Below are 26,755 nucleotides of genomic sequence, written 5' to 3' on the forward strand. Positions count from 1 at the left end.
GTGAGGGGCCGGCAGCGGGGGGAGCGGGAGGCCGCCGGCTGCGGGCCTGGACGGGGCGGGGCCGCCGCGTAGAGCTAGGGCCGCGCTGCCTTGTGCCGGGCCTGCGGTACTCTCCCAGTCAGGGCCTCGTTTCCCTTCAGGGTGCAGGGGCCATCGCCTTCCGCTGGCTCCCCCTCGCCCAGGGCGAGGGACCTGCTCCGCCCTGCCGCTGCCCCCGAGGTGTGCTTGGGGAGTGCAGCCGGGCGAGGAGAGGAGTAGAGATCCGGTGTGAGGGGCTTCACTGGTGCGGGAGGATTCTGGTGGCTGAGCAGAGCGGAGCAGTCGGGACACAAACCTCGCTGCTGCTGCTGCGGGTCTCTGGGCTCTTGTTGTCCGAGGGGTGTCGCCCTGGAAGCTCACAGCGCTGACCTTCTCCACCCAAGCCTTCCTCCGTTAGTAAGAACACTTTTGAGTTTTCCCTAGGTGTCTTCGCTGGGCTCAGTGGAAGGAGCTGCCAGGCCTCTCTAGGATCAGTGCCATCTTAATCATAGAACCCTGGAATGGTTTAGGTTGGAAGGGACCTGAAAGCTCATCCAATTCCAACCCCCTGCCACAGACAGGGACACCTTCCACTAGACCAGGTTGCTCCAAGCCCCTGTGTCCAGCCTGGCCTTGAACACTGCCAGGGATGGGGCAGCCACAGCTTCTCTGGGCACCCTGTGCCAGGGCCTCAGCACCCTCACAGGGAAGAACTTTCTACAGGCTTTTCATTCACAAATATCTCTTTTAAAATGGTTGTGATTGTTCTCCCTTTGCTTTGCACTGTTCTGCTTCTCTGCTGAGAGTTCAGTGGGCTTCCTTCTGCCTATAAAACACTTGTGGTGAACAGCAGCAGGCTCAGGAATCAGCTGTGGAGGGCTCTGTACTTAACTGAAGTCAGAGCAGTGGTCGGGAGCACCTGTTTTCACAAGCAGTTACTGAGCTGAAGAATTGTGTGATGTTTATGAAGTGGTTGTAGTTGTTTCTATTCTCTCAAGTTGATTTGCCTTTCCCTGGAGCAGCTTCTCTTGCTGGTTGAAGGAAAGGAGGTATTTACTGAGTGTGGCTTCTTTCTTTTAATTTCTCTTCTTTCCTATTGATTCTCGTTATACCTTCTCTGTTGTCACTAGTGCACAAGACAGTAGAGAGGACAAAGAGCTACTGTGGTAGTAAGGAACGGTGGTAAGGAACCCGTGCTTGTTCTCAGCAGAAATCACTGCCTGGGTAATAGCAGATAGATTTGAAAGAACTGGACATAAGAAGATGAAGAGCAAGAGTACCTGTGTGTTAACTGAAAGCCTCTGAAAATCCTATGAGGATGTCAGAGGAAAGGGAGACTGGGTGGTCCTTCAAGACTTATGAAAGAGAATAGAAGCATCCTCATGAATTGCATGGGTAGAGCTGGTCTCATCTGGCATCAGGTTGCTGTGATCAAGGTTCTCTCTAGTTGTGGTTTCTGTTATGGCCTGGATTTCACTTACAGATGTAATACCCAGCAGAGGCTGGTGTAGCTGCTTGCCATGAAGAAAGGTTTGCAGTGCAAGTGGCTGTGAACAGCGTTATGTTACTCTGGGTGCTCTTTAGACTGGTGACAAGAAACACACCCTGCTCTGAAGGTTTTAAACTCTCACAGTGCTTTGTTAGTTCTGCTGGGTTTGGTGATTGTGAAAATGTTATCTACTACCCATTTTCTCTTGATGCAGTTTTCTCCCAGTTTTGCAAACATCACCCATTGCTTTGATAGCTCTTTTCCATTTTCCCATGCCATGCCCTAAGCAAGGGGGAGCTGCATGATCAAGCCACGGAGCTCCCAGCTGGGGCACATATACAGGCTGCTGATGCCAGTCTGCTGTGGAGGAGTGTTCTTGCTGGATCCTTCAGAGCACGCTGAAATCTCTGCTCATAACCAGGTGTTCCATGGGCTGCCCCTCCTCATGTGGTGTTTATCAAGGAAGTGTTTTGTTCAGTGCAGAGTAGAGTCCCTTGGTGCAGGTGGTTGTGAGAGTAGGAGTTCAGGATCTCAGCTCTGATTATTCCTTTGTTCCTGCTCTTTAAAAAGGCACTGAACACAATTGCACTTCTTTCCCTTTGAAGGCCTAGATCTACCAGGTTGACATTTTGGTTTTGTTTACCTACTAAACGTTGAGCCCCTTCCCTTTTTTTTTATGCCTTCAGGATTGTGTTCAGGCAGCACCTGTGCTTGTCTGGCTCCCACTAGGACAGAGTGATGGGCTAAGGCCCTTCCTGAACTTCGGTGCACTGTTGTTGTACCCATCAGCTTCAGGGGAGTTTTTTTTCTCCTTCTCTTCCATGTGGAGTGAAAGTCACTGTCCTGCTGTCCGTAAAAGAGCAGACATACTTATGTGAGGAATTCCTGTTGCTGCAAATAGAGCAAAGAATGCATCATCTTTCTCTGATGGCCTGGATGCTGCTTCTGTAGTGAATGTGTTCCTCTTTTTCTAGCAAAGGATAGATTGCAGTCGGTTGAAGCAGCTGCAACAGGACAAGCACCCACCATATGCTATAGGAATAAGGGACAAATCTTAATCTTGTAGGCACAGCACAAATGTGTTAGGTGGTTACAGGTTCATGTTCCCTGGCCCATAGTTTCCCTGTGGTGAGTGGTGCTGCTGTTGTCTCCATGCAGTGAGGTGAGCACTCAGATGGACTCTGCAGTGGGATATGCTGTTGCTGCACAGGCTTTTTGTGAGCACAGTAGTTAGTGATACAGTGACTCTGTTCATAAACAGTCAAGTTTTAAGTATTCTTCTGGCAGATGAGTAATGGTTGCAGTTATTTCTGTAGGCAGCAGCACTCAGTCTGCTATGTTAAAGCCTATTTGGTAACTGAAAGCTTGCCTTACTTTCAGAGGTTGTGCCTCTTGTGTGCAGTCATGTTGGGGTTTGTTGAGTGTGCTGGGCAGAGTGGAGCTCCTGGTCTTGGCGCAGCCATTTTGCAAGAGCTCCACAGCAGCTGTTACCTGGCAACAGTATTTGAAATTTCACTTTTCAAAACCAGTGCAGATTTCAAGCCAGGCTTTTGCTAAAACAAGAAGCTTTGACTTCAGCGTGTAAGCGCTGGTGCAGTGGGCTCCTCTGTGTGGATCATCAACTATTTACCTTGCTAGTGAAATAGCAGGGTGTCTTTAAATTCCTGTTACATTTACCCCTTTCTAAAAGCCTTCAGAAGGCACAGAGGACACCAGTCAGCTTGTGCTGAGCCAGGTTGCAGTCAGGGCACGTGCACTCTTCAGAGCACAGCTGAAAGGCTGAACAGGGGGTTGAACACAATTTGAGAGCTGTAAACTTCCAGGTGACTAGTCAACCAGGGGAAGAGTATAAGGAATCGTATAGGCACAGCTGCACATTTTCATAGCTAAGGTACTCAAACATCTGGACTTTGAGGTCAGATCTCACTCAGAAGCCAGTTTTGGGTAGTGACAAGTGTATTATGTCCAGCCAACCCTAAATGCTGCAGCTAACTACTTCACTGTTGGACTTCGGATGTCTCTCTGAAGGCATCAGGGTTGGAAGTGACCTTTGAAGAACGTTTTGGTCTGGCACTTGTTTCAGTAATCTGAATTGCTGGCTTAGTCTTTCTGATCCAAGGCCGTTTACTCCTTGAACCTGGCAAGTTCCTTGTACATGTTCTTTGGTGTTTTTTCTGGTCTGTTGGAATTGCTTGTGTAAGAAAAGAGACGCAACTTCACTTTCTGTAGAGATAAGTTTCCTACACAGGAGGTCTCTTAACACATCCTTTTTGGAGAAGAATACTTTTCCCAACAAATTTAGCATATTCTACCTGATAGACTAGAAGAGCCTGACAGAAACCATCTGGAGGTAATGTATTTCACACAGTGCTATTTCTTTTGAATGGATATTGTGCTCAGTTGGTCATGCTTCTCCCTAGGTTCGGTGAATGAGAACCAGAGACCATCAAATTCATATAATGGAGACCTGAATGGACTGCTGGTGCCTGACCCTGCTGTGGCTGGAGATGTACCTTCTCTGGCTAAGCCAGTGCATCGAACCATTTCTCTGGGAGCCCTGCAAGAGAAACAAGTCATGTAAGTTTTCATGGAATCCCAGACTGGTTTGTGTTGGAAGGGACCTTAAAGCTCATCCAGCTCCAATCCCCTGCCATGGGCTGGGATACCTTCCACTAGAGCAGGTTGCTTCAAGCCCCATCCAACCTGGCCTTGAACACTGCCAGGGATGGGGCAGCCACAGCTTCTCTGGGCACCCTGTGCCAGGGCCTCAGCACCCTCACAGGGAAGAACTTCTGCCTAATATCTAACCTGAACTTCCCCTGTTTAAGTTTAAACCTATTACACTTTGTCCTATTGCTACATTGAAGAAGGGCTGAGAGTGACTAAAAAATGATGAAAAATTGTTTCTGGTGAGCCTGGACAAGCATGCTGGGAAGCTGATAAGCTTCACATTGAGTTCAGGTGACAGCTGTGGGTCAGTGCTGGTGGTTAGAGCTTTTGTAGCTTTTGTGAGGCTGATGTGCGCAGCCTGCCATCCGTTCAGCTCAGGAACTGAGGAGGTTTGGCAGAGCTGTGTAGAGAAAAGGGCAATGGGACTGGTTGTGTGGTTGACATCAGGAGTAAAGATGAAGGTTAATTAGCAGGGCACTGGGTGCAACTGGACATTCTCATGTAGTCCTCCAGCTGGACTCCTGGGCCCTAAGTTACCTCGGGGTGACTTGGCATCAGTCTGCAGTATAGTAGACCTTGCACTTGTCCAGATGTTTTTCTCCGTATAACTTAAAACAGGACAAGTGATCCTGAGCTAGGGTTCTGCCTAACTGTTTGCTGACTCATGGATAGATTCCAGTGTGTTTTGAACAGTACCTGAGCTTTTACTGCTTATATGCTAGAGAATATATGCATATAGAATGCTTTGGATTTGTCATGCGAGTAATAAAACAAATCCACATCAGATTCATTAGTGTAATGCTTGGCTTCGCATACTGACTTTTAACATCAGAGCTCATGTGAATAGCTTTTGCTTGGGTTCTCTGCTCAGTTTTGAGAGAGGATGTTGATGCACTGTTGATGTTCAACTGCTTAGCTTTGGTCTCCTTGCACCTTCCAGTGTTTGGTAGTACTCAGGGCTACCTCAACCAAATGTAGGTTTGTGCTCAAGTCCAATAGACTGGAGGTTTTTAAGTTGACAAAACCAGCCATTTGGTGCTCTCAAACCTGTGGCACATGGGGAAGGGACACTCCTAACTGAAAGAGTTTCTTTTTATTTTCAGTTGTTCTTCTCAGACTTCCTAGTTGCACAGATAACTCCTCATTGCTGTTAAAATTATGAGTAGCAAATCTCTGACCTCTCTTCCTGTGAGTCCTGTCTGATATTTTTTTTTCCCTTTGTTTTAATTAAAGCTGCCTTTCTGGTGATGACAGTTCCACTTGCATAGTGATAACAGCAAAAGATGTGGAGATAGTGGCCAGTAGTGATTCTAGCATCACAAGTAAGGCCAGAGGGAGTAACAAGGTAAGGAGGAAGAGAAAGTATGGTTCTCTCTATTTTTTTTTCTTAGTCACATCAGCTCATGCTTGAATATTTTTTAAACTGTAATTATCATCTTTCCTGTGTTATAGGAATCTGTAATTAGGTAGAAATTTGTCAAAGAGCTTAACAAGGGGGAAAAAATGGGAGGTGTATCTCATAGCTGATTGTTACTGTTATTCCAGAGTCTGGCCAAGTTATCCTCTAATATTCCTCCTTCGCAAACAAGCTCTTCCTGCTGGTTGTTTCTATCCTGGCAAATCTTCTCTATGAAGGGAAGGTTGGTTTTGGTGGTTTGCTAGCCTTAGTCCTGCTGAAGGCTCCACCTGGCAGATCAGGGCTGCAGGTTCTGCTGAGATCAGAGCTGGTGCTGTACCAGAGTACTATGATGTGCTCAGAACAAATACTAGGAATTAAGAGAGAAAACTCTGGTCTTGATCTCTCAGCCCTTTTCTGTATTATACCATTTTGTTCCTTACTGTGCAGTGAATTAAGGGACCACAGAGACAGTAAATGAACACTGTACCATGTTAGCATGTGAAAAACATGTTGTTTTTCATAGATAATATTGGTGAAAAGGAGGATCACTGCCATAATTCTCATAGTATTTCTTAATTCTTTGCTCACAGAGGCAATGTTTATTGAATAAGACTGGGACTGTGTTTCTTGGAAAGCAGTATTAAAGCTAAAAAGGAAGTGTCCATGCAGCAAATGTGTTTCCTTATTTCAAAAAGCTTTCCAAGAACTGGGAATCCAGACCCAGTTCTCATAAAGAGGTAAAGTCTGCTTTGTTGTAATTGCAGGATAGAGTAGTGTTCTGCAACATAACAGCTTCAGTGAGCTGTGTTCCTTTTTGCAATGGAAGGAAATACTCATCTGCTTCCAGAACTTTGAATGTTTAGGACTTTGCTGCCTGGCATTCAGTGTGCAGTTCTTCCTACCAACTCCTGCTTCCAACAGTTTCCTATTAAGCATTACAGATCTTCCCTGGAGGAAAATATGTATTTGGTGGATTTGTTTCAGGAAGAAGTTAATTCTGGACATTTCTTGTGTTTTGTTTTATTATCCTGAGCAGGTGAAGATACAGCCTGTTGCTAGATACGACTGGGAGCAGAAGTACTATTATGGCAATCTGATAGCAGTTTCAAACTCTTACCTGGCTTATGCCATTAGAGGTGAGATACCATCTTGTCTTGGGTGTGATTTGTATTCTTTTGCTCTACGTATCTCTAAAAGAGTTAAAGTTTGCATCAGAAGGAGGTAACTTGCAATAATTGAAACACATCTTGCGATACCCAGTTCAGGGTGCTGTTCTTGTGGGAATATAACTGAAGCTGGCGCTACAGGGGAATGCAGAGTTTGTTGTGTAGGAGAGCTTTCAGTGATAAAGAAACCTTCTGTGAATTTAGAAATAAAAGAAAGATAAGGACTCAGTGGGGATGGAGGAAAGGTCGAACTGCATTGGTTTCACTGGACAGTAGTGATGTTCAGCTTACTCCTCTGATTAAATATTTCTTCAGTGAACAAGCTCCTCAGTAGCTAAGCACAGAAACAACCCTGTGGTAATTTGAGCAGGTAAATGTTTGTGACGGATGTGCTTGCATAAATTTAGAGTTGAGTTTAAGGCTAAATTTAGAGGAGACAAAGAGCAATGTGGTGTATTTTGCAGTGGAAAGGGAGAGAAAAGCAGAACCATGCAGGGGAAGATTGTTTCACAACATATATGAAGCAAATGAACACTTGGTCATCTGCACTGGCTCTTTCTGCTCTCATGTACAAACACAGCATTTGGGGCTCCATCAGCTCTTCACTTTCTTTTAGTGCTAGCACCCATCAGTTTGGCCTTCTGCAAAATCTACTACTCTGCTGCTTTGGTTTTTCCTATCTAGGGTTATTTTAGAGCAGTTTTAAGGTGTTTCACCCTTTTTTTTTAAAGCATTAAAATATGGGTGCAGTAGCACAATGGAAAGCTGGATGGATGGATTGCTTGCATTGTAGTAATGTTTGTCTGAAATGGGGAAGCTGGAAACTGTGCTTGCTCCGTGCATGCTCTAAAGCATGGTCTTTTCAGTTATGCAAGCTAAAGAGCAGTGCTTTTTGCTAGGTCAGTGTTTGTGCGTTTTACATTCCTCTTACAGAACATGTATTTGAGCTACCCGCCTCTCAGTGACTCCTTTTTTCCAGTTACTGAAAATGAAATTGCAGTTAAACTTAATTCACTGCCACTGAAGGTCAGCCTTGGAGGTTTGGTAGCTTTATCATGAGCTCACAAACAAGATTTAGGCCTTACATTTAATGAAGGCATCTTTATGAGAATAATCCTGGGAATCATGAAAAACCCATTTCTATTGCCTTCTTTTTACATAGAACTTAGAACTTTCAGTGCTTTAGAAACAGATGAGGTGGAGAATTAAGATGCCCCTTGCAAGGCAGGCAAAATCCCTCACGATGCTGCCACTGCAGTCTTCTGCACCACAGAGGAAGAGTGCAGGGAGTATTTGTGCCTGTCTTGAAAGGGCTTGTTAACATGGTACCTATTACAGGTTTTCAGAGTGCTACCAGGCACAGCTGATGGCAGGATGGGGACTGAAAGGAGAGGCAATCCTGGAGGGAAACTGCATGGATAAATGGTGACTTCTCCCTCTCTTCCCTGCAGCTGCCAGCAATGGCTCCGCTATGGTGAGGGTCCTGAGCATCAGTGCTGCTGAGAGAACCTTGCTGAAAGGATTCACAGGTGGTGTGGCTGATCTGGCTTTTGCTCATCTTAACTCCAACCAGCTGGGGTGCCTGGATGAGGCTGGCAACCTTTTTGTCTGGCGCATGACTATGGATAAAGAAAAAATCCAGTATCTTGTCAAAGTAGACCTCATTTCAGTCTTTATGTAATGGGTAGATGTGAATGCAACATCAAAATTACAGCTTGTGTTGTAGCCTTTCCGGAAGAGCAGCTTGTAGAGGAAATGTTGATAGTTTTGCCACTTCAAGAGTATTGAATCAGTCAGCCTGTGCCTGTGCTTGGTGCAACCATCATCTGAAATTGCACCCAACTTGAAATTCTGAGAGTGCACCTCAGTGCTCCTTCTGATCCAGACAAAAGTAGTTGGTAAGAAATGTCAGTCTGTACAAGCTGGCCTTACACATGGACAGTGTCACCTCAACTGTGAGTTTTTTTACTCATGTTTATCCAATTCTAGCTCTTTTTGGTAGTTACTTTTCAGAGGAAGAGTATTTAAGTATGTATATTTCCACTCACTGTCTTCTTTACAGATCTGTCATCCTTCATTGGCGGTTGTGAAATTTATTTTCTGTGTTTGATTCATTGCCCTAAATGATTTAATTGCTAGGAGGGACTGCCCAGCCCTTCTGGGAAGCATGTCAGTCTGTGGGATATGTCATCATAGGTTATATCTTCTTATTTTTAATTGTGTATCATAATTTCAGAAGCAAGTGGAGCAAGGGTAGTTGTAGTGTAAGATCTGATCTGGAGGGGTGGACTAGAGTGCTCAGCCTGTGCAGTGTTGTAGCTTGCTGTCTTTCTATGGTAGTGTTGTGATGCTAGCTGCACTAATTTATTCTGTCCATCAGCAGTTGTGCAGATTGCACATTCAGATTGTGTGCCTGTTGTGCTTATCCTGTTCCTATCTGCAGCCTGCAAGGGAAAATGATGAGAATCTGTTAACTTTTGTAAGCTTAACCTCTCTTGCCAGTGAAGAAACACCAGCTTGTCTGCTTTCTTAGCAGAATCTTTTTGCCTGCTTTCTTTTTGAATCACAGTGATCAAAAACCTCTTGAGGTTTAATAGTATTTAACACAGGACAAAGCCTGAATAGGTTACTGCTGAGCATTAGTAACACAGCCAGCACATTATGTTCCTTAACCATGGTGATCAGAGAGGAGATCCTGGTTAGCATCAAGCGGCCTGACAATACCCCACTGAACACCTCTCGAAGAATCATCTGGTGCCCTTTCATCCCGGATGATAATGAGGAGGGTGGTGAAGAGGGAAGTCAGACATTGGCATTGCTGCATGAGGACAGGGTAAGGAAACCTACTTGAAATGTTACCCCTTATTATCCTTAGAGGGAGAGAATCTGTTGAAGGAAAGAGGTGATACTGCTAGAGTTGTAAAGGCTCTTGTCTAGTCCCTGCTGGGGATCCGGCTGTAATATGAAATGTGGGATTCCTCTCTTCCGAGGAGAGGCCATACTGATCTTTCTCTGGGCTTCAGGAGGGTAGAAAGTGGTAACTTCTGCTGGACATTGGATAGCAAGGACCACTAGAAACAATGCAGAGGGCCAGAGGCATCACTCTTTTGTTCAGGCTGAGCCAGTACCTAGGGGAGGGGTTTGTTGAGCAGCAACTACAGCTGCCACAAGCAGTTCCCTGTATATATGTACAGCTAGGTGCCAGGGAAGCATCTAATGGCCAAATCAGGTGGGAACAGGAAAGTTTATGTCACATACTTTTCAGTGCGCTGGTATATCAGGATATAAAATAAGGATATAAGAAATTCTCCAGCAGTTGTAGAAATAAACCTCTGTGCCTACATGTTTTTTTTCCAGGCAGAGGTGTGGGATTTGGATATTATCAGAACAAACAATAGCTCCTGGCCAGTGGAAGTGCCTAATATCAAAGAAGGCTTCATCGTAGTGAAAGGCCACAGCACGGTATGAACCTATTTTGTTTTCTTTACTGTCATCCTGTAGATAACCACTACAGATCAGTAGCAGTCAGTCAGGTTTTCTCTGGGTTATAGTGTCTCAGGAGCTGCAGCTCTTAGGACACTTGGCTGTAAAAAAACCCAGTTTCTTACCCATCCGTACTTGCCACAACCTGCTAGCTGTGTACACTATACACGTACTATTGGTACGTAGCTTTTGTTTAAAGAGCCAAGGTGAATGAGTACTCATTTGCTTTGCAAATGGCTATTGATAAAAGTAATCTGTATTTCCAAGAGGCTGTTTGACAACCTGGGCTGTACTTCTACTATTTTCTCATACCTCCTATGAAGCACTTAACACTGCTGTGGTTCACTGCTAGATGAGAAGGGGAAAATTAAGCCCAGTGTCATCTGTATTCTTCTGTGATTTCCCAAAGACTACAGTTCTATCTGTGAATACAGTGCACCAGGACTGTAGCTGATTCTCTAGTAGGTGGCATTTTGAATATAAAAGAAACAACTGGAGAGAGCCCAATTTCACTTCTCGAACAGGATGATGACAGAGTAATTGTACCACTTAAATAAAACAATGATTATGAAATTATAATGATGGTGAAAAGCCAGAAGATCCCAAACCAAAGTGTTTATAATACAAGTAACAGTGGGAACAGCAGTAGCACGATCCATTGTACTTAAATTTGCTGTCTGGAGAACTTGATTGTTAATTATTATCAAAACAAACAGCACAATGAAGTCCTCACAGTTCTGTGAAGGGTTAAGCTGCCTGGTGACATGTCTGTCAGAAATCACTCTGACCTGTATTATTAAACTGTTAGTCAGATTCCTGTTTGAAGAGACACTCTAGGTGTCTTTCTGTGAAATAAAAGTGCTATAACATGATTTTCTGTGTCTTTTTTTCCCTCTTGTGTAGTGCCTGAGTGAGGGAGCACTTTCTCCAGATGGAACTGTGCTTGCCACAGCAAGTCATGATGGTTTTGTCAAATTCTGGCAGATCTATATTGAGGGTCAGGATGAGCCAAGGTAACTGGAGAATTAGAAAATGAAGGATCTTGGAACAGAGAGCAGCATTTTCTCTGTGAGAATTTCCTTGTTATAGAGTCACTTGCAATGGTCATCCTCAGCACCCTATAAAGATACAGGGTGAACTTACTTTACAGTGAAGTATTTTGATTCTGAAGAGTTGTATCACGAAATATCACACAAGGTTTGGTGAGCTCCTGGAAAAAGCAAGGAGCTGTGTCTGGCAACAGGCTTCCTGTGCTTTGGACAGCCTGTAGGCAAACTCTCTTGTACTGTCCCTGTAAATGCAGAAAGGTTCTCAGAGTTGTTCTTCTCAATGTTGAGTTCTTTCATTTATTGTACCTTTGTTAAGACACCAAACCAAATTACAACATTTATTTATTTATTGGTCACAATTCTGTCTGCATGAGTTGTGACAGGTTGTGCATCCCTATAAGGTGATAACTCTTGGTAGCTGCTGACTTAACTGCAGGTTTTGGACAAGGAGTACCGTGTTCAGCACCCACATATTATCTTCCTTGCTTACCACTCGCTGCACACTTGGCTGTTTTCTCTGATTCTCTGCTAGGTGTCTTCATGAGTGGAAACCCCATGATGGTAGGCCTCTTTCCTGCCTGCTCTTTTGTGACAATCATAAAAAACAAGACCCAGAGTAAGTCCCCAATCCTGTACTTTGGAGTATCAAAGTTTAGTAGTGTCTGCTAACTCTGCCTTTGGAGGGTTCCTTGTAACTGCATTGTACTCATAAAAATTTAGCTTTGTGTCAGGAGCAAGTCCTGTCCTCTTTGTCATCAGTTTTCTGGTGATGGAGAAATAGATAAGGCTGTGAAACACAGCCCAAAGTGACAATTCTAGCTTCACTTCCACAAAGCAACAAAAATTGTAAATTGATGTGCCCTTTCAGGTTTATGATATGGTCAGTTCAAAGTGGTCTGTTATCCTCCAAATTTCAACTGCAGTTGATTAAGGGATAGGTCTGCGGATTTGTTTCTTTCGGGCTTTTTTGTGTTTGGTGTTTTTGGGTTGTCTTTTGGTTTTGTGGTGGGGTTGTTTTTCTTGGGGGAGAGGGTTTGTGGGGTTTTTTTGTTTGTGTGTTTGTTTAATTTTTATTCAGTATCAGTTGTGGCCTTAATGTTCTTGAGAGCTGTGGTAGTGCCTCAGAAGCAGAAATTTTCTGTGGACTTTAAGACACGGTGGGGCACTACCAGCTATGGGTGGCTTATGAGGAGCTCTTCTGTGAAATGTCCTTCAGGGAAGGACCAGATTTTCTTTAAGAGAACTTAATTCTGTAATGCCTGCAGGGTTCCCTTCTGGAGATTTCTCATCACAGGAGCAGATCAGAATAGAGAACTGAAGATGTGGTGTACTGTGTCTTGGACCTGTCTGCAAACTGTTCGGTATGTGTTGATGTGCTGACTCCTTGAAGGGTTGGATTTACTTTGAGCAGTGGATCATAACAAAGCTCTCAATTTCCAGGTATATTTACTCTGTAGAGGTGATCCTTGATCTCCAGTGTAGTCTTCTCTAGCCCCAGTTAGAGCCTCCTCCTTAGCTTTCAACAGATAGGAGAGATGGCAGTCAGGGCGATGGCAGATGGAGCGTCAGGTTGGTGGTGGTGTCAGGTTGACCTTTGGCAAGGCCACAGACATTGATCCTTCTGTACAGTCTCTTTGGTGTTACCAAGAGCTGTTGTCTTTGCTTTGTTCTGCAGAGCATAGACAGACCTGTAGCATAAGAAGAAGCATGCCAAAATTGCACACTTTGAGTGCTTCTATAAAAATACTAGAGATTCAATAAGCAATCTAGGATTTTTTCCCATTATTGCTCTTTCTGATTTAAATAATCAGAAGCTGCTATGTTGACAGACCTTAAGCAATTATACAGGTCTTATTTGCTGAGCCATATACATCCAGATGTTCAAATTTTGCTTTAGTCCATTCTTTCACTCAACTTATGTTTCCTGCTTTCTCTTTTCTGTTGGTGGATCTTGGCCTCTCTGATCACAGGCGCACTTAAGGCCACTTCTGAATTGCCCTTCTAAAGCCAAGTGCTGCTTTTTCCACCTTTTACTACAGAAGGTCCAAAGCATGTAGATGGGTTATTTTGGTTTGTGGAACATGTTAAGTAAAGACAGACTGTCATTTTTTATTTAAATGCTCAAAATCCTTAACTAGATCCTATTGTGTGATCTCCCTCTTAGCTGAAGTCAGCACTGATTTTGTCAGTGTTGGCTTTGTTCTAGTGGGTGGTTACACTGTAATGTGGATGTAAACTCCTTAAGATGTTTGTTTGTTTGAACTAATACAGTTTCATTTGCAGTTGTTCTGGTTGTGCTAATCTACCTTGCTTTCTGCACCACTCTGCACCACCCTCCACCTTTTTTATTTGTGGATCTAGCTTTTCTCCTGACATCTTCAGCTCCATGAGTATTCTTCCCAGCCTGAAAGTCTGCCTGGACCTCTCAGCTGAATATCTGATACTGAGTGATGTGCAGAGAAAAGTAGGTGGTTCATCTTATTGCTGGCTGGGGGGTAATGGCAACAGAAGGAGAAATGGCCTTCTGTCTGATTGGTTCTGCTGCTTAGGTCTAGGAATTGTACATTAATAGCTAAAAATGCAGAGGTTGGCCTCAGCTATTTCAGTGTAAGATGGCAAATGGCAACAATTTAGCTGATTAATCCTGAGGAGCCTTCAGGTTTATTTCTTACTCTGTAGTAAAGCTCTCCCTTGGAAAAACCTGTGTCTGACACAGTAGGATTGAGCCCCTGATCAGCATTGACTCAGTAGTGTGCTTGTTGAAGTTCCTTTGGGTGTTCTGTTTCAGGTTTAAATGGCACAGGCTTTATTCTTCATGTTATTTCTGTTAAAAGTACTCTCAAGCCAGATTTGAGTATATAAAAAGTTTAATGAGCAAGCAGCAAGCAGACAAAACATCGCTGGGTGCAAGGGACCTAAGTCCGCTCGTTTTGCGCGCCAAAATAAAAAAATTCTTCTCCGTTATAATCACACAGGTGCATATTCATGAGGTTACACAACATGTCTATACATATTCATGACCCATCCCCGCTTCGTAAGTTAATGGGTTAAGAGTCCTGTGCGCACGCGCGATGCCATCTGGTGGTCGTGAGCGAGGGTCTTAAGATGAAGTAAATGAGTCTTCCTCGGGTCTGAGCTTTTCACCTTTGGTTTTGCTCCCTGGTAGTTTGATCCCTGTCCAAACTGTAAAGCTGGTCGCCGCTGGTTTGGAGGGTCCAGACAGTAGGAGCTGAGTTACGGCTCCTTCCTCTTATCAATGGCCTTGGTCCTCTCATCCTGCTCTGGCAAGCACGGTAAACGTTGAGCTCAGGCAGTAACATACACAAGCAAACAGTTTAACTTTGATTCCCCCTGTACGGCTACCCCCCCCCTTGGAGGATGCTTTGACGTGCAAACAAGAACTGGTTCATCGAGATTCACCACATATTCACTTTGATGAGCAAACACCCCCCATCACATTTCCATTGTTCCAACTTTAGTTCAGATGCTAGTCCTTGTAGTTCACACACATGTATGCATGGTCTGCTCTGAAAGTCCACTGACTTCCTGTTTCTGATTCTTCCAGGTTTTGTATGTGATGGAGCTGATGCAGAACCAAGAAGAGGGCAAAGCTTACTTCAGCTCCATCTCAGAGTTCCTCCTTACACACCCAGTCCTAAGCTTTGGCATACAGGCAGTGAGCCGCTGTCGATTAAGGCACACTGAGGTGCTCCCACCAGAAGAGGAAAGTGACAACTTGAGTGTAGGTAGGTGGGAAGAGATTTGGCTGCTGTGAGATCAGGGTTTTTTTTTCCTGGCTGGTTCTGACTTTCTCCTGAAAGGCTGGTCTCTTCTCCCAGAAAATAAGTGATAGGGGAAGAGGAAATGGCCTCAAGCTGCATCAGGGGAGGCTTAGGCTGGAGGTTAGGAACAATTTCTTCACAGAAAAGGGTTGTCAAGTGTTGGAACATGTTGCCCAGGGCAGTGGTGGAGTCACCATCCCTGGGGATATTTAGATGTGTAGATGTGGTGCTCAGGGATGTGGCTTAGTGGTAGCCTTGGCAGTGCTGTGTTAGTGGTTGGACTCTGATGCTAACTTAAGGTCATTTTAAGGCCATTCCCACAGAGTCACAGAATGGCTGAGGCTGGAAGGGACCACTGGAGGTCATCTAGTCCAGCCGTCCCAGAGCAGGGTCACCTAGAGCACATTAGTCAGTATTGTGTCCAAACAGCTCTTGAATACCTCCAGGGAAGAAGACTTCACAACCTCTTTGGGCAACCTGTTCCAATGCTCACTCACCCACAGAAAAATTCTTCCTCGTGTTCAGGTGGAACTTCCTGTGTTTACATTTATGCCTGTTGTCTCTCATCGCATCACCTAGAACCACTGAGAAGCATTTTTTCAATCTAAACAAATTCATATTGGTTATTCTCTTGTATGAAATACACCCTGTTCAGCTACAGTACTTCAGGGAAGCAGAGTAGAGCTGTGTACAAGGGACCTCTGGAGGTCTCTGGTCCAGCCTGCTGCTTGAAGCAGGGCTAGTGGCTAATCAGGTCACCTGTGGCTTCACCTGGCTGCATGTTGAAGGACCCCAGATGTGACACCTCTGACTCTGCTCTGGTGCCCTGTACCAGGGCTAACCCATTCGTAAAGAAAACACTGTGAACCTAAAATCACAACCCAGATTGGAGCCCTTGCCCCTTACCACTCAGAAACTTGACTGAGGTGTTTTTGTTACTGAAGAAGCATTCCAGAGGTGTGCAGGCTGAAGTGAGTGTAAGTGAGGCTTTGGTTAAGGTACAATATCAGCTGCCTGGTATCTGAGCCATGATAAAGTCACATAGTATTTCATAGTCATTGCCCCCAGCAGAACACAGGGCAGAACTGGCAACACAGGGATTAGTCTCCCTCACTCCACCACCCTTTGCAAGCTCACAGGAGCAGGAGTTCCTGGAAGAATTGGCAAGATATGTCTGTGACTGCTTTTCTGAGTAATGAAGACAAGCTTCTCTCTGTGTTATTAAACATCAGAGGTATGAGCACATAGTCTGAGAAACCTATTGGTTGCCTCTGAGCTGCGTCAAAAGTGAGGACAGTGCACAGTCGGAGCTCAGGGAAAGGGTGGGATTCTTTTCTGTTGTATCTGGAAAATCTTGCAACAGAAATGAACAAGAAAAGTCTTAGGGGAGAGGTTTCTGAAAAACACAGGAGATGCATTGTTCTGGCTGTTACTATAATGAATATGATACTGAATCTTCTGGAGAGCTGCCCCACAGCCATTCCTTGATTGCTGCCTCTCTTTAACTCTTGGCTTGCCCCTGGTCTCCTACTTTTCTGTTAGTAAAATTTAGAAAGATGCTTTGAGTAACATCTTTCCTGTTAGAAAGAATCCTTGACCATAAGTTGAATTGTGTATTCAGTTCTGGATGCCTCACTACAGGAGAGACATTGAGGTGCTGGAGTGGGTCCAGAAAAGGGCAGCAGACCTGGTGAAGGGCCTGGAGCACAAGTGTGATGAGGAGTGGCTGAGGGAACTGGGGGGGTTTAGTCTGGAGAAGAGAATGCTCAGGGAGACCTCATCCCTCTCTACAACTGCCTGGCAGAAGGATGGAGCCAGGACATGGCTGGTCTCTGCTCCCAAGCAATAAGTGACAGGACAAGATGAAACAGCCTCAGGCTGCCCCAGGGCAGCGGCTGAGTCACCATCCCTGGAAGTGTTCATAAACCATGTAAACGAGGCTCTTCGTGTCATGGTGTCCTTGGCAGTGCTGGGAGATGGTTGGACACTAAACACCGAAAGCATGTTTCAAGAGAATCAATTCCATGATGATCTTAAAGGTCTTTTCCAGCCTAGTTGATTTTTTGTGCTTCCCTATGCCTGTTATTATATGTAATATGCTAATAACTATTATGTGCAATAGTTAATTAATGTTGTTGACAATACTGGTGCCATATTGCTCTGAAATGCAGAAGTAAAAATGACTGATACAAGTAGCAAGTCAGAAGCAGCCTGGGACCAAAATATCAGGTCCCTGATTTGTGCTTACATGATGAGGACAGCTTACATTGGAGTGCCAGGTAATTTTTTTTTAATGGGGTTTATGTTTCTACACAGCTTTCTTAGCAGTGAGACTGATACTGGTGTGGAGTGAATGTTGACAGTGCTGGCTGATGTGAAGTTACTGCAGAGCTCTTCATAACCAAAGGTGTTTGCAGCCAGGAAGGATGTCTGAGCCCTAGTCTGAAGTTCTGTTTGACATAAGCTAATGTGACGTAAGCTTAATATATGTCCAGCCAGTCACTTCCACAGCCAGAACAAGTTGCTGGCAGTTCCAGACCTCTCCTCTTAACTAATGAGGTATCCTTTTTTTTTTTTTTTTTTTTTTTTTTTTAATCTTTCTTGAGGTTTGTTTGGCTGAATTAGAGGAAACTTGAATGCTCTCACGTTGGAAAGTAACAGGACTGCAGGTTATATTTTACCTTAACAGGGTGAATCACCTCTGAAGTGAAGTGAGGAGGCTTTATTGTGCTGGTGCTCTACTGCTGCTTCTACTTGCTATGATGTTTTCCTAGTACTTTGTCTGTAGTTTCCATCCAACTTCCTGTTTAACTTCTGTTTCGTTTCCAGAAGGTGCTCAGGGAGCTGGTGCTGTTGAATCAGCAGCAGGTGTGCTGATAAAACTCTTCTGTGTACACACCAAGTGAGTATGTGTAGCAGCTGTGTGCTTCTCCTAACTGTTCACTGACCTGTAGAAATTAAATTACGAATTCCTTTTGTTCATAAGAAAAGCTACTCTGCCCCATAGAAATTTCTAGTGGTGTGGTTAACATGGCATTATCAGGAAGCAGCCCTGCATGGTGTGACAGCCTAGTATTTTTGTCATCATGAGTACACAATGATTTAAGAGTTGTGCTCATGTGTAAGTGCTGGGAAACATCTAATACCCTGGGCACTAGAACAACTTGGTGATGCAGCTGAATGAGGATCAGCTTTCACTACTTCTTTCAGAGGCAGAAAACACTAAAAACATATTCCAGGAGAATCAGTTCCATGAAGAGAAATCTAAGCTTTTGACTTTCCTTGGTGATACATAAACTAATTGGAGATGCCTGTTTCGTTTTCAGGGCCCTACAGGATGTGCAGATTAGATTTCAACCTCTTCATAGCCCTGACACAAGTGCATCCATGCCTTCCCATGGCTCACAAGAAGAATTTGGTGAGGATTTGAGTTAAATTTATCTTTGAGCCTTTAAAGGAGGTTGTTGTTGTGGGAAGGGAGGCAGCTTAGGTGCCTCTTTGTGATAGTGGTTGTCATTTCATAAACGGTTTTGAATATGAACTAGCGGTGAAGCACAGTCCTTGATTAAACAATGTGTGAGGATGGAGCATAGGGACATGTTAGGCTAGGAGTGCTAATGCTTTGCACACGCTTGAGTGCACCTTCCTAGGTGATTTTGCACTTGTGCCAGCAACTTGATGTTTGTCTCTTGTCAGGTGGAAGAGATTAGAGTGACACCAGAGCTCTGGGAGCAGAGGGGACTGGGCGGTGTGTAGTGTGCTCTTTCAGTTCATTCACCATTCTGGGATGTGGCTGTTAAACTGGCCTTGCATTTAGGGAGGAAAGGAATCTTGGATCTCTTCTTATCAAGGCCTGATAAAATCCTCAGCTTACTCTTGTAAGCATAACACAGCATCTGACTAGGATGTTGCAGGGTCTTTCTGTTCTTTTTGGAATCAAGTATGTCTGATAATGGCATAAGTTCATACTTTGTGGAATTAAAGCTTTAGCTTTTGGGGGAAGATCCTGTAAATTGATTTGTATTTCTCCCTTGGAAGCGTTTCCAGACCACATGGCTGATCTAAGCACAGAAGAGCTGGGATCAGAAAAAGGATCAGTGCATGGCTCTCAACCAGACCTGCAGCACATTGCTGATCTGCCTGTACCAGCAGACTTTCTTGCTCTCTCAAATGATGCCAAACCTAAGCTGATGACTCCAGATGCATTCATGACACCAAGTACATCTCTTCAACAGGTAACCAGAAATCAGAGTTGCTTTTGGTGGTACAAAGGGTGGGTTTGGATTTTGATGCTTTTGGGGGCTTTTTCTAGGCTGCAATGACTCTGATAGGCTATGTCAGCTGAATGCAGAGCATGCAGAAAACTGTCCATGTAACCAAACTGAGTAAAGACATGTTGGCATGTCTAAAATGCTAAGCTGGCCTAAGCTTGTGTTCCAAGTGCTGTGTTCAGTGCTAGTGTAGCTGTGTGGTGTAGAAGTATGGGTTTGCTAAATAACTGTGTCTGAGCTGGCAGACTGTTCTTACTGGTTTACACGTCTTGTTTGGAGCTATGATATAATGGAAGAAAATGGACAAATGTCATGGTTTGAGCCCAGCTGTTAACTCAGAACCATGCAGCCGCTCACTCAGTCGTCCCCCTTCTTCCTCCCCCTGCGCCCACAGGGATGGGGAGGAGAATTGAAAGAATGTAACTTCCATGGGTTGTGATAAGAACAGTCCAGTAACTAAGGTAACACAGATCTACTACTACTACCACCAATAATAGTAAGAGAAGTAAAAAGGGAAGAGAATACAACTGCTCGTCACCTGCTGACCGGTACCCAGCCCGACCCAAGCAGTGATCTAGCCTTTCCCATTAGTTTCCCTCAGTTTATACACTGGGCATGATGTGCTGTGGTATGGAATACCTCTTTGGTCAGTTTGGGTGAGGAGTCCTGTCTCTGCTTCCTCCCGGCTTTCCCTCCTCCCTGGCAGAGCAAGAGACTGAGGAGCTCCTTGGTCAGAGTAAACATTACTGAGCACCAACTAAAACCATCGGTGTTACCAGCACTGTTCCCAGGCTGAAAGTCAAAACCACAGCACTGCACCAGCTACTGAGAAGGAGAAAAATGACTGCTACTGCTGAACACAGGACGATACCCACCTCTTATTCCACACCATTCATATGCTCAGATCCCACATTTTTCAATATACACCATTGCTCTTGTCTCATATATATACACACACACACACACACCCCCACACACAAAGAGAGAGATATCATTCCTTAGTCCATGGACGAATCCCTGTAAAGCTGCTGAATTCATCTGGTCCATGGTGTCGGGCTCCATCTCTTATAACAGTCTTTCAGAGCAGGAGAGGCAGTGTGCAGTGTTGGATTGTTGTCTGCTGATCACACTGCAGAACTTGTCACTGTTGAGCTTGTCTGGTTTCGTCAAAGTTTGTTCTTTGTTGGGATGATGATAAGAGGAAGTCAGGGCCAGTCACTGGTGACCTGAAGGCATCTAGTTGGTGGGCTATGGAAGTCTTATATAGCAGGCAATAGCATACAGTTGAGTTCATTGGCTATGTTCCCCTAAAATCAAATCCCCTTCAGGTACACATCGGACTTCCCCATTTTCCCTTTTTACCAACCAGGTATATCCGGGTCCCTGAGCAAAAGCAATCCCACAAGTGGGTTTGCCTTTAGCTGAAGCAGGAATAACCCAGACTGTCTTCCCCAGCAAGCTCTTTATGTGCACCACAGGAACTTTATCCTCTTCTACAGTATGTAAAAGTTCTGACTGGGCTGGGCCAGCCCTGGTGGCAGATCCTCTGGTGTTGACCAAGCAGGTGGCCTTTGGTAAATGTATCCCAATGCTTGAAAGTCCCACCACCTATTGTTCTCAGTGTAATTAGTGCAGCCCACTTACTCCATGTGGCATCGCTTGCATGATGTGTAGAGGAGGCCCTGCCTTTGAATATCCAGCCCAGGATGGGCAGCTGGGGTGCCAGGAGGAGCTGTGCTTCAGTACCAGTCACTTCTGAAGCAGCTCAAACCCCTTCATAGGCTGCCAGCATCTTTTTCAGTTGGGGTATAGCTTGCCTCAGATCCTCTGTATCCCTGACTCCAAAAGCCAAGGGGTAGGCCTCGAGTCTCACCTGGAGCTTTCTGCCAGAGGCTTCAGGTAAGAAGACCATTCTCCCTGGCTGCGTGTACAGTACATTTTTCCTGGCCCTATCCGGGCTGGACCAGGGGCTACTGCATGAACTATCTCTCCTTTAATTTGTTCAAAGGGTTGTTGTTGCTCAGCGCCCCATTTGAAATCATTCTTCTTCCAGGTCACATGGTAGAGAGGTCTTACAATCGAACCATAATTTGGGATGTGCATTCTCCAGAACCCTACTGCACCCAATAAAGCTTGTGTTTCTTTCTTATTAGTTGGTGGAGACATTGCTGTTATCTTGTTGATCGCACCTGTGGGGATCTGGCAACATCCTTCTTGCCATTTTATTCCCCAAAATTGAATCTCCTCTGCACATCCCTTGGCCTTACTCTGTTTTATGGCAAAAAAGGCTTTTAGCAGGATGTGGATTATTTTCCTCCCTTTCTCTAAAAGTTTTTCCACTGTATCGCCCCACATGATAATGTCATCAGTGTGTTGCAGGTGTTCTGGAGCTTGCCTCTGTTCCAGTGCAGTCTGAGTCAGTCCAGGGCAGATGGCAGGGCTGTGTTTCCACCCCATGGGCAGTTGGTTCCAAGTGTACTGGATGCCCCTTCAAGTAAAAGTGAACTGTGGCCTGCACTCTGCTGCCAAAGGAATTGAGAAAAATGGTGTTGACCATTCTGCATCCAGATGTCATGTTAGTCTTAAAGCCACTCAGATGTTCTTGCTTCGTAGCTTGCCTTTCTGCCTCTGTAATGGATTTGTGATGGTGGAGTTTTCTGTGTGCTTTTAGAATGGGAGTAGACATAAAGGATGCACTTTGAGAAATACTCTTTAACTTAAGTGATCCACATCTTAATGACAAGGTGTGGACAAGGATTCCACTGGTGAGAAGCTGTGCTCTTTGTGGTTTCTCTGCCTTCCTGTGAAAAATTAACTCTCAGCAATTACTTGCTGTGCTGATATGGTCCTTACAGGGAAGCAGGAGAGTGCTTGTGAGCAGCACTCTGTGCACATCCTAGGGCAGGGTTTCCCCCACCAAGGGAGGACACTGTGGTTGTCACCACAGCTGGAGTGTGTACTTGAGGAGGCTGGATGAGGCCAGATGGCACATGGGCATATGTAGAAAGGGAGGTCATGCTGAGCTGACTAATGAGAGACCACACTGGTGACAACTTAGGCACTAAAGAATAAATTGAACTCCTCTTAAAGGTTTTGCTGTTGCTGGCAAAGTTGCTGAGTGAATTATTTTCATGCCTGTTGATGGATATCCTTCTCAATGCAAAGATGTCCCAAGGGAGGAGAGAAGTTGTTGCTGGAGTGATGATTGCACATAGTCTTTGCTGCAAGGAGCAGCTCAGTCTTCAGTTTGGACAGTGTAACTGTTCAGTTTAAACCTGGCTTTTCACTGTTACTTGTTCCATGGCAGGCTTTTTCTGGCTGGCAACAGCACCCAGGAGCACTGTAAGTTTGACACAGCCTTTAATTTTGCTCAGTCTATGCTCCTGCCATGGGTACTGTCAAGCCTTAGAAGCTTGGCCACTCCAGCTTTCCCAGCTGGGTATTTGTGTGCTCTCTGTATGTGTATTGATAGGCAGAAGCAGCAGTTGGGGCTAGCGTGTCCCACTGTGCTCTTCACAGATGATAAGAGCATTCTGCTTCTGTGTATCAGCAGTGCAGGATCTAAACCCTGTACAGACTATGGCCTCACTAGACCTTGGCAAAGCAGCCTAGGCTCAAAGAGCAAAATGGGAATCTGGGGCAGAGCCCTGCAAAATGCCACTTTTTGGGAGAGCAGTTCCTCAATAACAGCAGTTGTGGTTCATGTAATTTGTGTGTTAGGGCTTGCCTTCAACCAGCACCTGAGCACTCTAGCAGTACCACTTGACCTATGATTTTTTTTTATTCTCTCTTCACTGAAAAGACTCTTCAGGAGTTCTGGAGCCAGCACCCTCAGGCAAAGTTCTCTTGAACTCTTCTGTCACACCCTGACTGCTGTGTTCTCTTCTAGATTGCTGTGTCTCCAGGCAGCAGTGCCAGTTCCCTGACTTCAGTCACAGCCATGAGTAGCACTTCTGTCACAGATGCCTCTATGCCCAGGTAAATAGCATGTGTATTAAATAATATATCTGCAGGTGATACAGTCCTTCAGGGTGGCACAGAGCTGTAGTGCATCTTGTACAAGAGACTAACTTGAGTTAGAAACTGGCTTGAGTCCCAGCGTCCCTGCATAGGCAACTGTTTGCATCTCTAGCGCAGCTCGGAGCATGCCTATTGTCATCCAAGGGACTAACAGCAGTGTTTCATTTGTGCCTCAGAAGGGTTCTCTTACTGCTTCTCAGTTTTGTTGCTTTGTATGCTTCTCCCAAAGGGCTGTTCTTTACAGGTAAGAGCACATGCAGCCACCAAGGACAGAGAGATAATTGGGGCTGTTAGGAAAATCTTACTAGTGTTGCAATGGGTTGGGCTGCATACCAGGTGAAAACTTCACCTCTGGGGGTGGGAAAAGGACAAAGACCTATCCAATAATGTCCTGATTCTCCCTAACTCCATACAATGGGCATGGAAGATATATCTGGTCTATCTGGTCCCTTCTTCTAGTGACACTTCAAATTTAAAAAATTGCAGTTCTCTCCCTCATGTTATTTTTTTTTTCTCCTTAGTTTTGCTTGTTTATTTTGGCCTTTCTACCTAGTATCTCCTTGGGCACTGAGAGTTGCAGGTGCTAGTTGAGAGGGAGTAGCTGACCATGGTGGAAGGAGCCAAGGGCTTGGAGAGCACTAGTGCTGTTTATGTTGGGCTCCTCCATTGACTTGTGGGTTCCATTTCCTCACCTTGAGTGTCTGATGCAGATCTGTGCCATTAGGTTGGCCTGCTTGATTTGTTTGTGTCTGTTTCCTGCAGGCCGCCGGAAGACTTAACTGTGAGCCCCAAGGTGCAGCTGGACACCAGCCTCACACTGAGTAGCAGTAGCAGCAGTCTCCAGACTAGTCCTAGGAGCCATTCAGTTCTTATCCCAGGCCTTTCTGACAAGCTGACACCAAAGGCACCTCTTTCAGTAAGGTTCCCTTTAGTCTCCTCCTGGGACAAGAGAGCTTTCTGTCTGGGCCTATACAAGCTGAAATTAAACTTACTTGGATATTAAGAGGGCCAGTGGCTGCCCTCTGGAACACAGGTTTACCTGTGTTAATGGACCCTCACCTCATGTAAAACAGCATTTCTCTGAAAACTGGAGACAGCTCTAGCTTGTGCTGTCACTGTTGCAATGATTGAACATAGTCAACCTTTGTGTTAGGAGACAGTGCTACCTGGAAAGTACTGTCTTCCTCCTTGTTGGCCTGACAAGTCTGAAACAGTCATTTCCTATTCCTAAATCTTTCTTTTCAGGTATGATGTAAAACAAGTTATGACCAAAGCTTGAAATTGAAATAAACTGTTTAGTCCAGGAGATAGTCATTGTTAAAACTAACTTTTCCCCGCAAAAAGAAGGGATCCTGGAGCAGAGCAGGGAAGTAGAACTGGTGTTCCACTTTCTTTTCAAGGTGTGTTCAAACTAGCATTGGTTAAGTGTGTTGTTAGCCCATCTGAGAGCCTGTTACAAGTCTTGAGGCTTTCTCCTGACAAACAGAGTGAGAGCACAGAAATCACATGAGGAAAGGATACAGCTGGCTGTTCCCAGGGGTGGTTGCTGTAAGGCACCAGGGGCTCTTGGGGTGTCTCCACATTATCCTGAAGGCTCTTGTTTGATTTTTGTATTCAGGTCTCTCCAGGAAACCCTTCTCTAGCACTGGAAATGCAGGAGGTGGAGCCTTTGGTGATGCCCCAGGCTTCTCCCACCCGTGAACGCTCACCAGACGTCATTTCCTCTGCTTCCACGGTCATGTCCCAGGATATTCCTGAGATTGCTTCTGAGACCTTGCAACGTAGTTTTGCAGCAGCTCCTTCTGGGCTTCCTGCAGAGGTACTGGATTCTAGCCATCACGCAGACAGTATGGCATCCGCTGCCTCAGCCTTGCATTTGCTGTCTCCAGGCACCCGGCACAGTTCCGAGCACAGCCACCACTCATTGGACATGCCTCCGGTGGAGGTGGACAGGCTGAATGCTCCATCGCTACTGGAGACTGCTTTAACTCAGGAAAATGCATCTTCTGACAGCGTTGTGAGTCAGCCATGGCCAGCAGCTCCTGACATAACCAGAGAAACCCGGAATACCATGGCAGACAGGTAATCACTTGGGTTTGTCTTGCTTAGAGCAATTTCTTTGCACTTGCCAAATGGCTCGCTTAGTGAAAGCTCTTACGTTGGGGTTAATCCAGAGCTGTTCTCCATCCCTCCTTTCCTTAAGGGATCTGATAATTCAACCTTCCTGTGTGCTTGGTATGCTGTGCTCTGAACTTCCCAGGCAAGCTCTAACAGTTTGCCCTCTCCAATACCCCTTGTAGCATAAAGGAACTCTGTTAACAAGGTGAAAGTCTACTGTATTTGTTTTCGTGTTCACCTGGGAATAGAGACATGGGATGGGATTTTTTTTCTCTTTTTTAATAAAACCCAGTACATGCTAAATTCTGCCCCAGGTGATGCATTCCTGCCTGCTCTTGTTGAATCAATTAGCACATAATTGATTGCCAGGTTTGATTATAGGTTAATCATACATCTCTCTTCTAGGATTGGCTGTGTGCAGCTACCATTACAAATAAAATACTTCAAAAGTCAGCAACAAATGGTGATGTCTCTGTGGAGCAGGCATGCAGAATGGTGCAACATTACATATGCCTGCTTACCAGGAGCAAACTGTGACACTGGAGCAGTGCTAGGATTCATCACAGAATTCATCCCTGTCTTGTAGTGGGATGGGAGCAGCAAGGGGCACCTGTATCTCCAGAGTGTCTAGGCAAAGGCTGTGTGCAAACACCTCTCTCTTCAACAAGACTAGTGGGCTGAGAGCATCAGTGTTGTCCCTCAAACTACCTAGGACTGTTCCCTCCCATCAGAAAGAAAGGCCTTGCTTTGTGTCTCCATGCTTGAGGATTCTGCTTCAGGAAACAGTTCTGACAGCTCTGGGGAGGGCACTGAAGCTGTGTCTCTACACAGTGCTTTTGCTCTTAATTTAAAGTTGAGAAAATACTGGAGTTTGCAGTCTGTCTTTGCATTTTTCAGGACTCCTCATATCAAAATATCTCTGAATCTGAGAGACTTCTGTTTTGTTTGTTGGGGTTGGTTTTGGCATTCTAGCTCAGTAAAGTCATAGGATCATAGAATGAACCCTAGAATGGTTTGCGTTAGAAGGTACCTTGAAGTTCATCCAGTTCCAATCCCCTGCCATGGGCAGGGACACTTTCCACTAGACCAGGTTGCTCCAAGCCCTGACCAACCTTGAACGATGCCAGTTATGAGGCCACCTTTGTGAAAGTAACAACTGCTCACTTCTGTCTAAAGATATTCCTGCAGTTGAATTCACATAGACTTAGTTTACAGCATAGAAGAACATGCCATTTGCTTTCAAAATCTTTATGAAACTGGGACTGGAATCACTGCTGCAATTCTCTTCTC

The 26,755-nt window shown here is 45.1% G+C and overlaps 1 protein-coding gene across 1 annotated transcript in view; it reads left to right on the forward strand.

Annotated features, from left to right (window-relative positions):
- EDC4 (enhancer of mRNA decapping 4) overlaps window positions 1-26,755 on the forward strand; it is a 41,006-nt gene that overhangs the window by 102 nt on the left and 14,149 nt on the right. The window contains exons 2-18 of the mRNA XM_061375881.1: window positions 3,928-4,084; window positions 5,411-5,522; window positions 6,613-6,712; window positions 8,194-8,383; window positions 9,428-9,575; window positions 10,100-10,204; window positions 11,129-11,238; window positions 11,807-11,890; window positions 12,540-12,635; window positions 13,636-13,738; window positions 14,840-15,020; window positions 17,886-17,958; window positions 18,383-18,474; window positions 19,095-19,291; window positions 23,217-23,305; window positions 24,110-24,263; window positions 24,966-25,429. Coding sequence (XP_061231865.1) covers window positions 3,928-4,084; window positions 5,411-5,522; window positions 6,613-6,712; window positions 8,194-8,383; window positions 9,428-9,575; window positions 10,100-10,204; window positions 11,129-11,238; window positions 11,807-11,890; window positions 12,540-12,635; window positions 13,636-13,738; window positions 14,840-15,020; window positions 17,886-17,958; window positions 18,383-18,474; window positions 19,095-19,291; window positions 23,217-23,305; window positions 24,110-24,263; window positions 24,966-25,429 — 2,455 coding nt within the window. The remainder of the gene's footprint in view (window positions 1-3,927; window positions 4,085-5,410; window positions 5,523-6,612; window positions 6,713-8,193; window positions 8,384-9,427; window positions 9,576-10,099; window positions 10,205-11,128; window positions 11,239-11,806; window positions 11,891-12,539; window positions 12,636-13,635; window positions 13,739-14,839; window positions 15,021-17,885; window positions 17,959-18,382; window positions 18,475-19,094; window positions 19,292-23,216; window positions 23,306-24,109; window positions 24,264-24,965; window positions 25,430-26,755) is intronic.

The sequence above is a fragment of the Neopsephotus bourkii genome, unplaced genomic scaffold (genome assembly GCF_033783945.1).
Source record: "Neopsephotus bourkii isolate Nb327-2 ecotype Australia unplaced genomic scaffold, CSIRO-AGI_Nbou_v1 NB_1680, whole genome shotgun sequence".
Taxonomy (NCBI): domain Eukaryota; kingdom Metazoa; phylum Chordata; class Aves; order Psittaciformes; family Psittacidae; genus Neopsephotus; species Neopsephotus bourkii.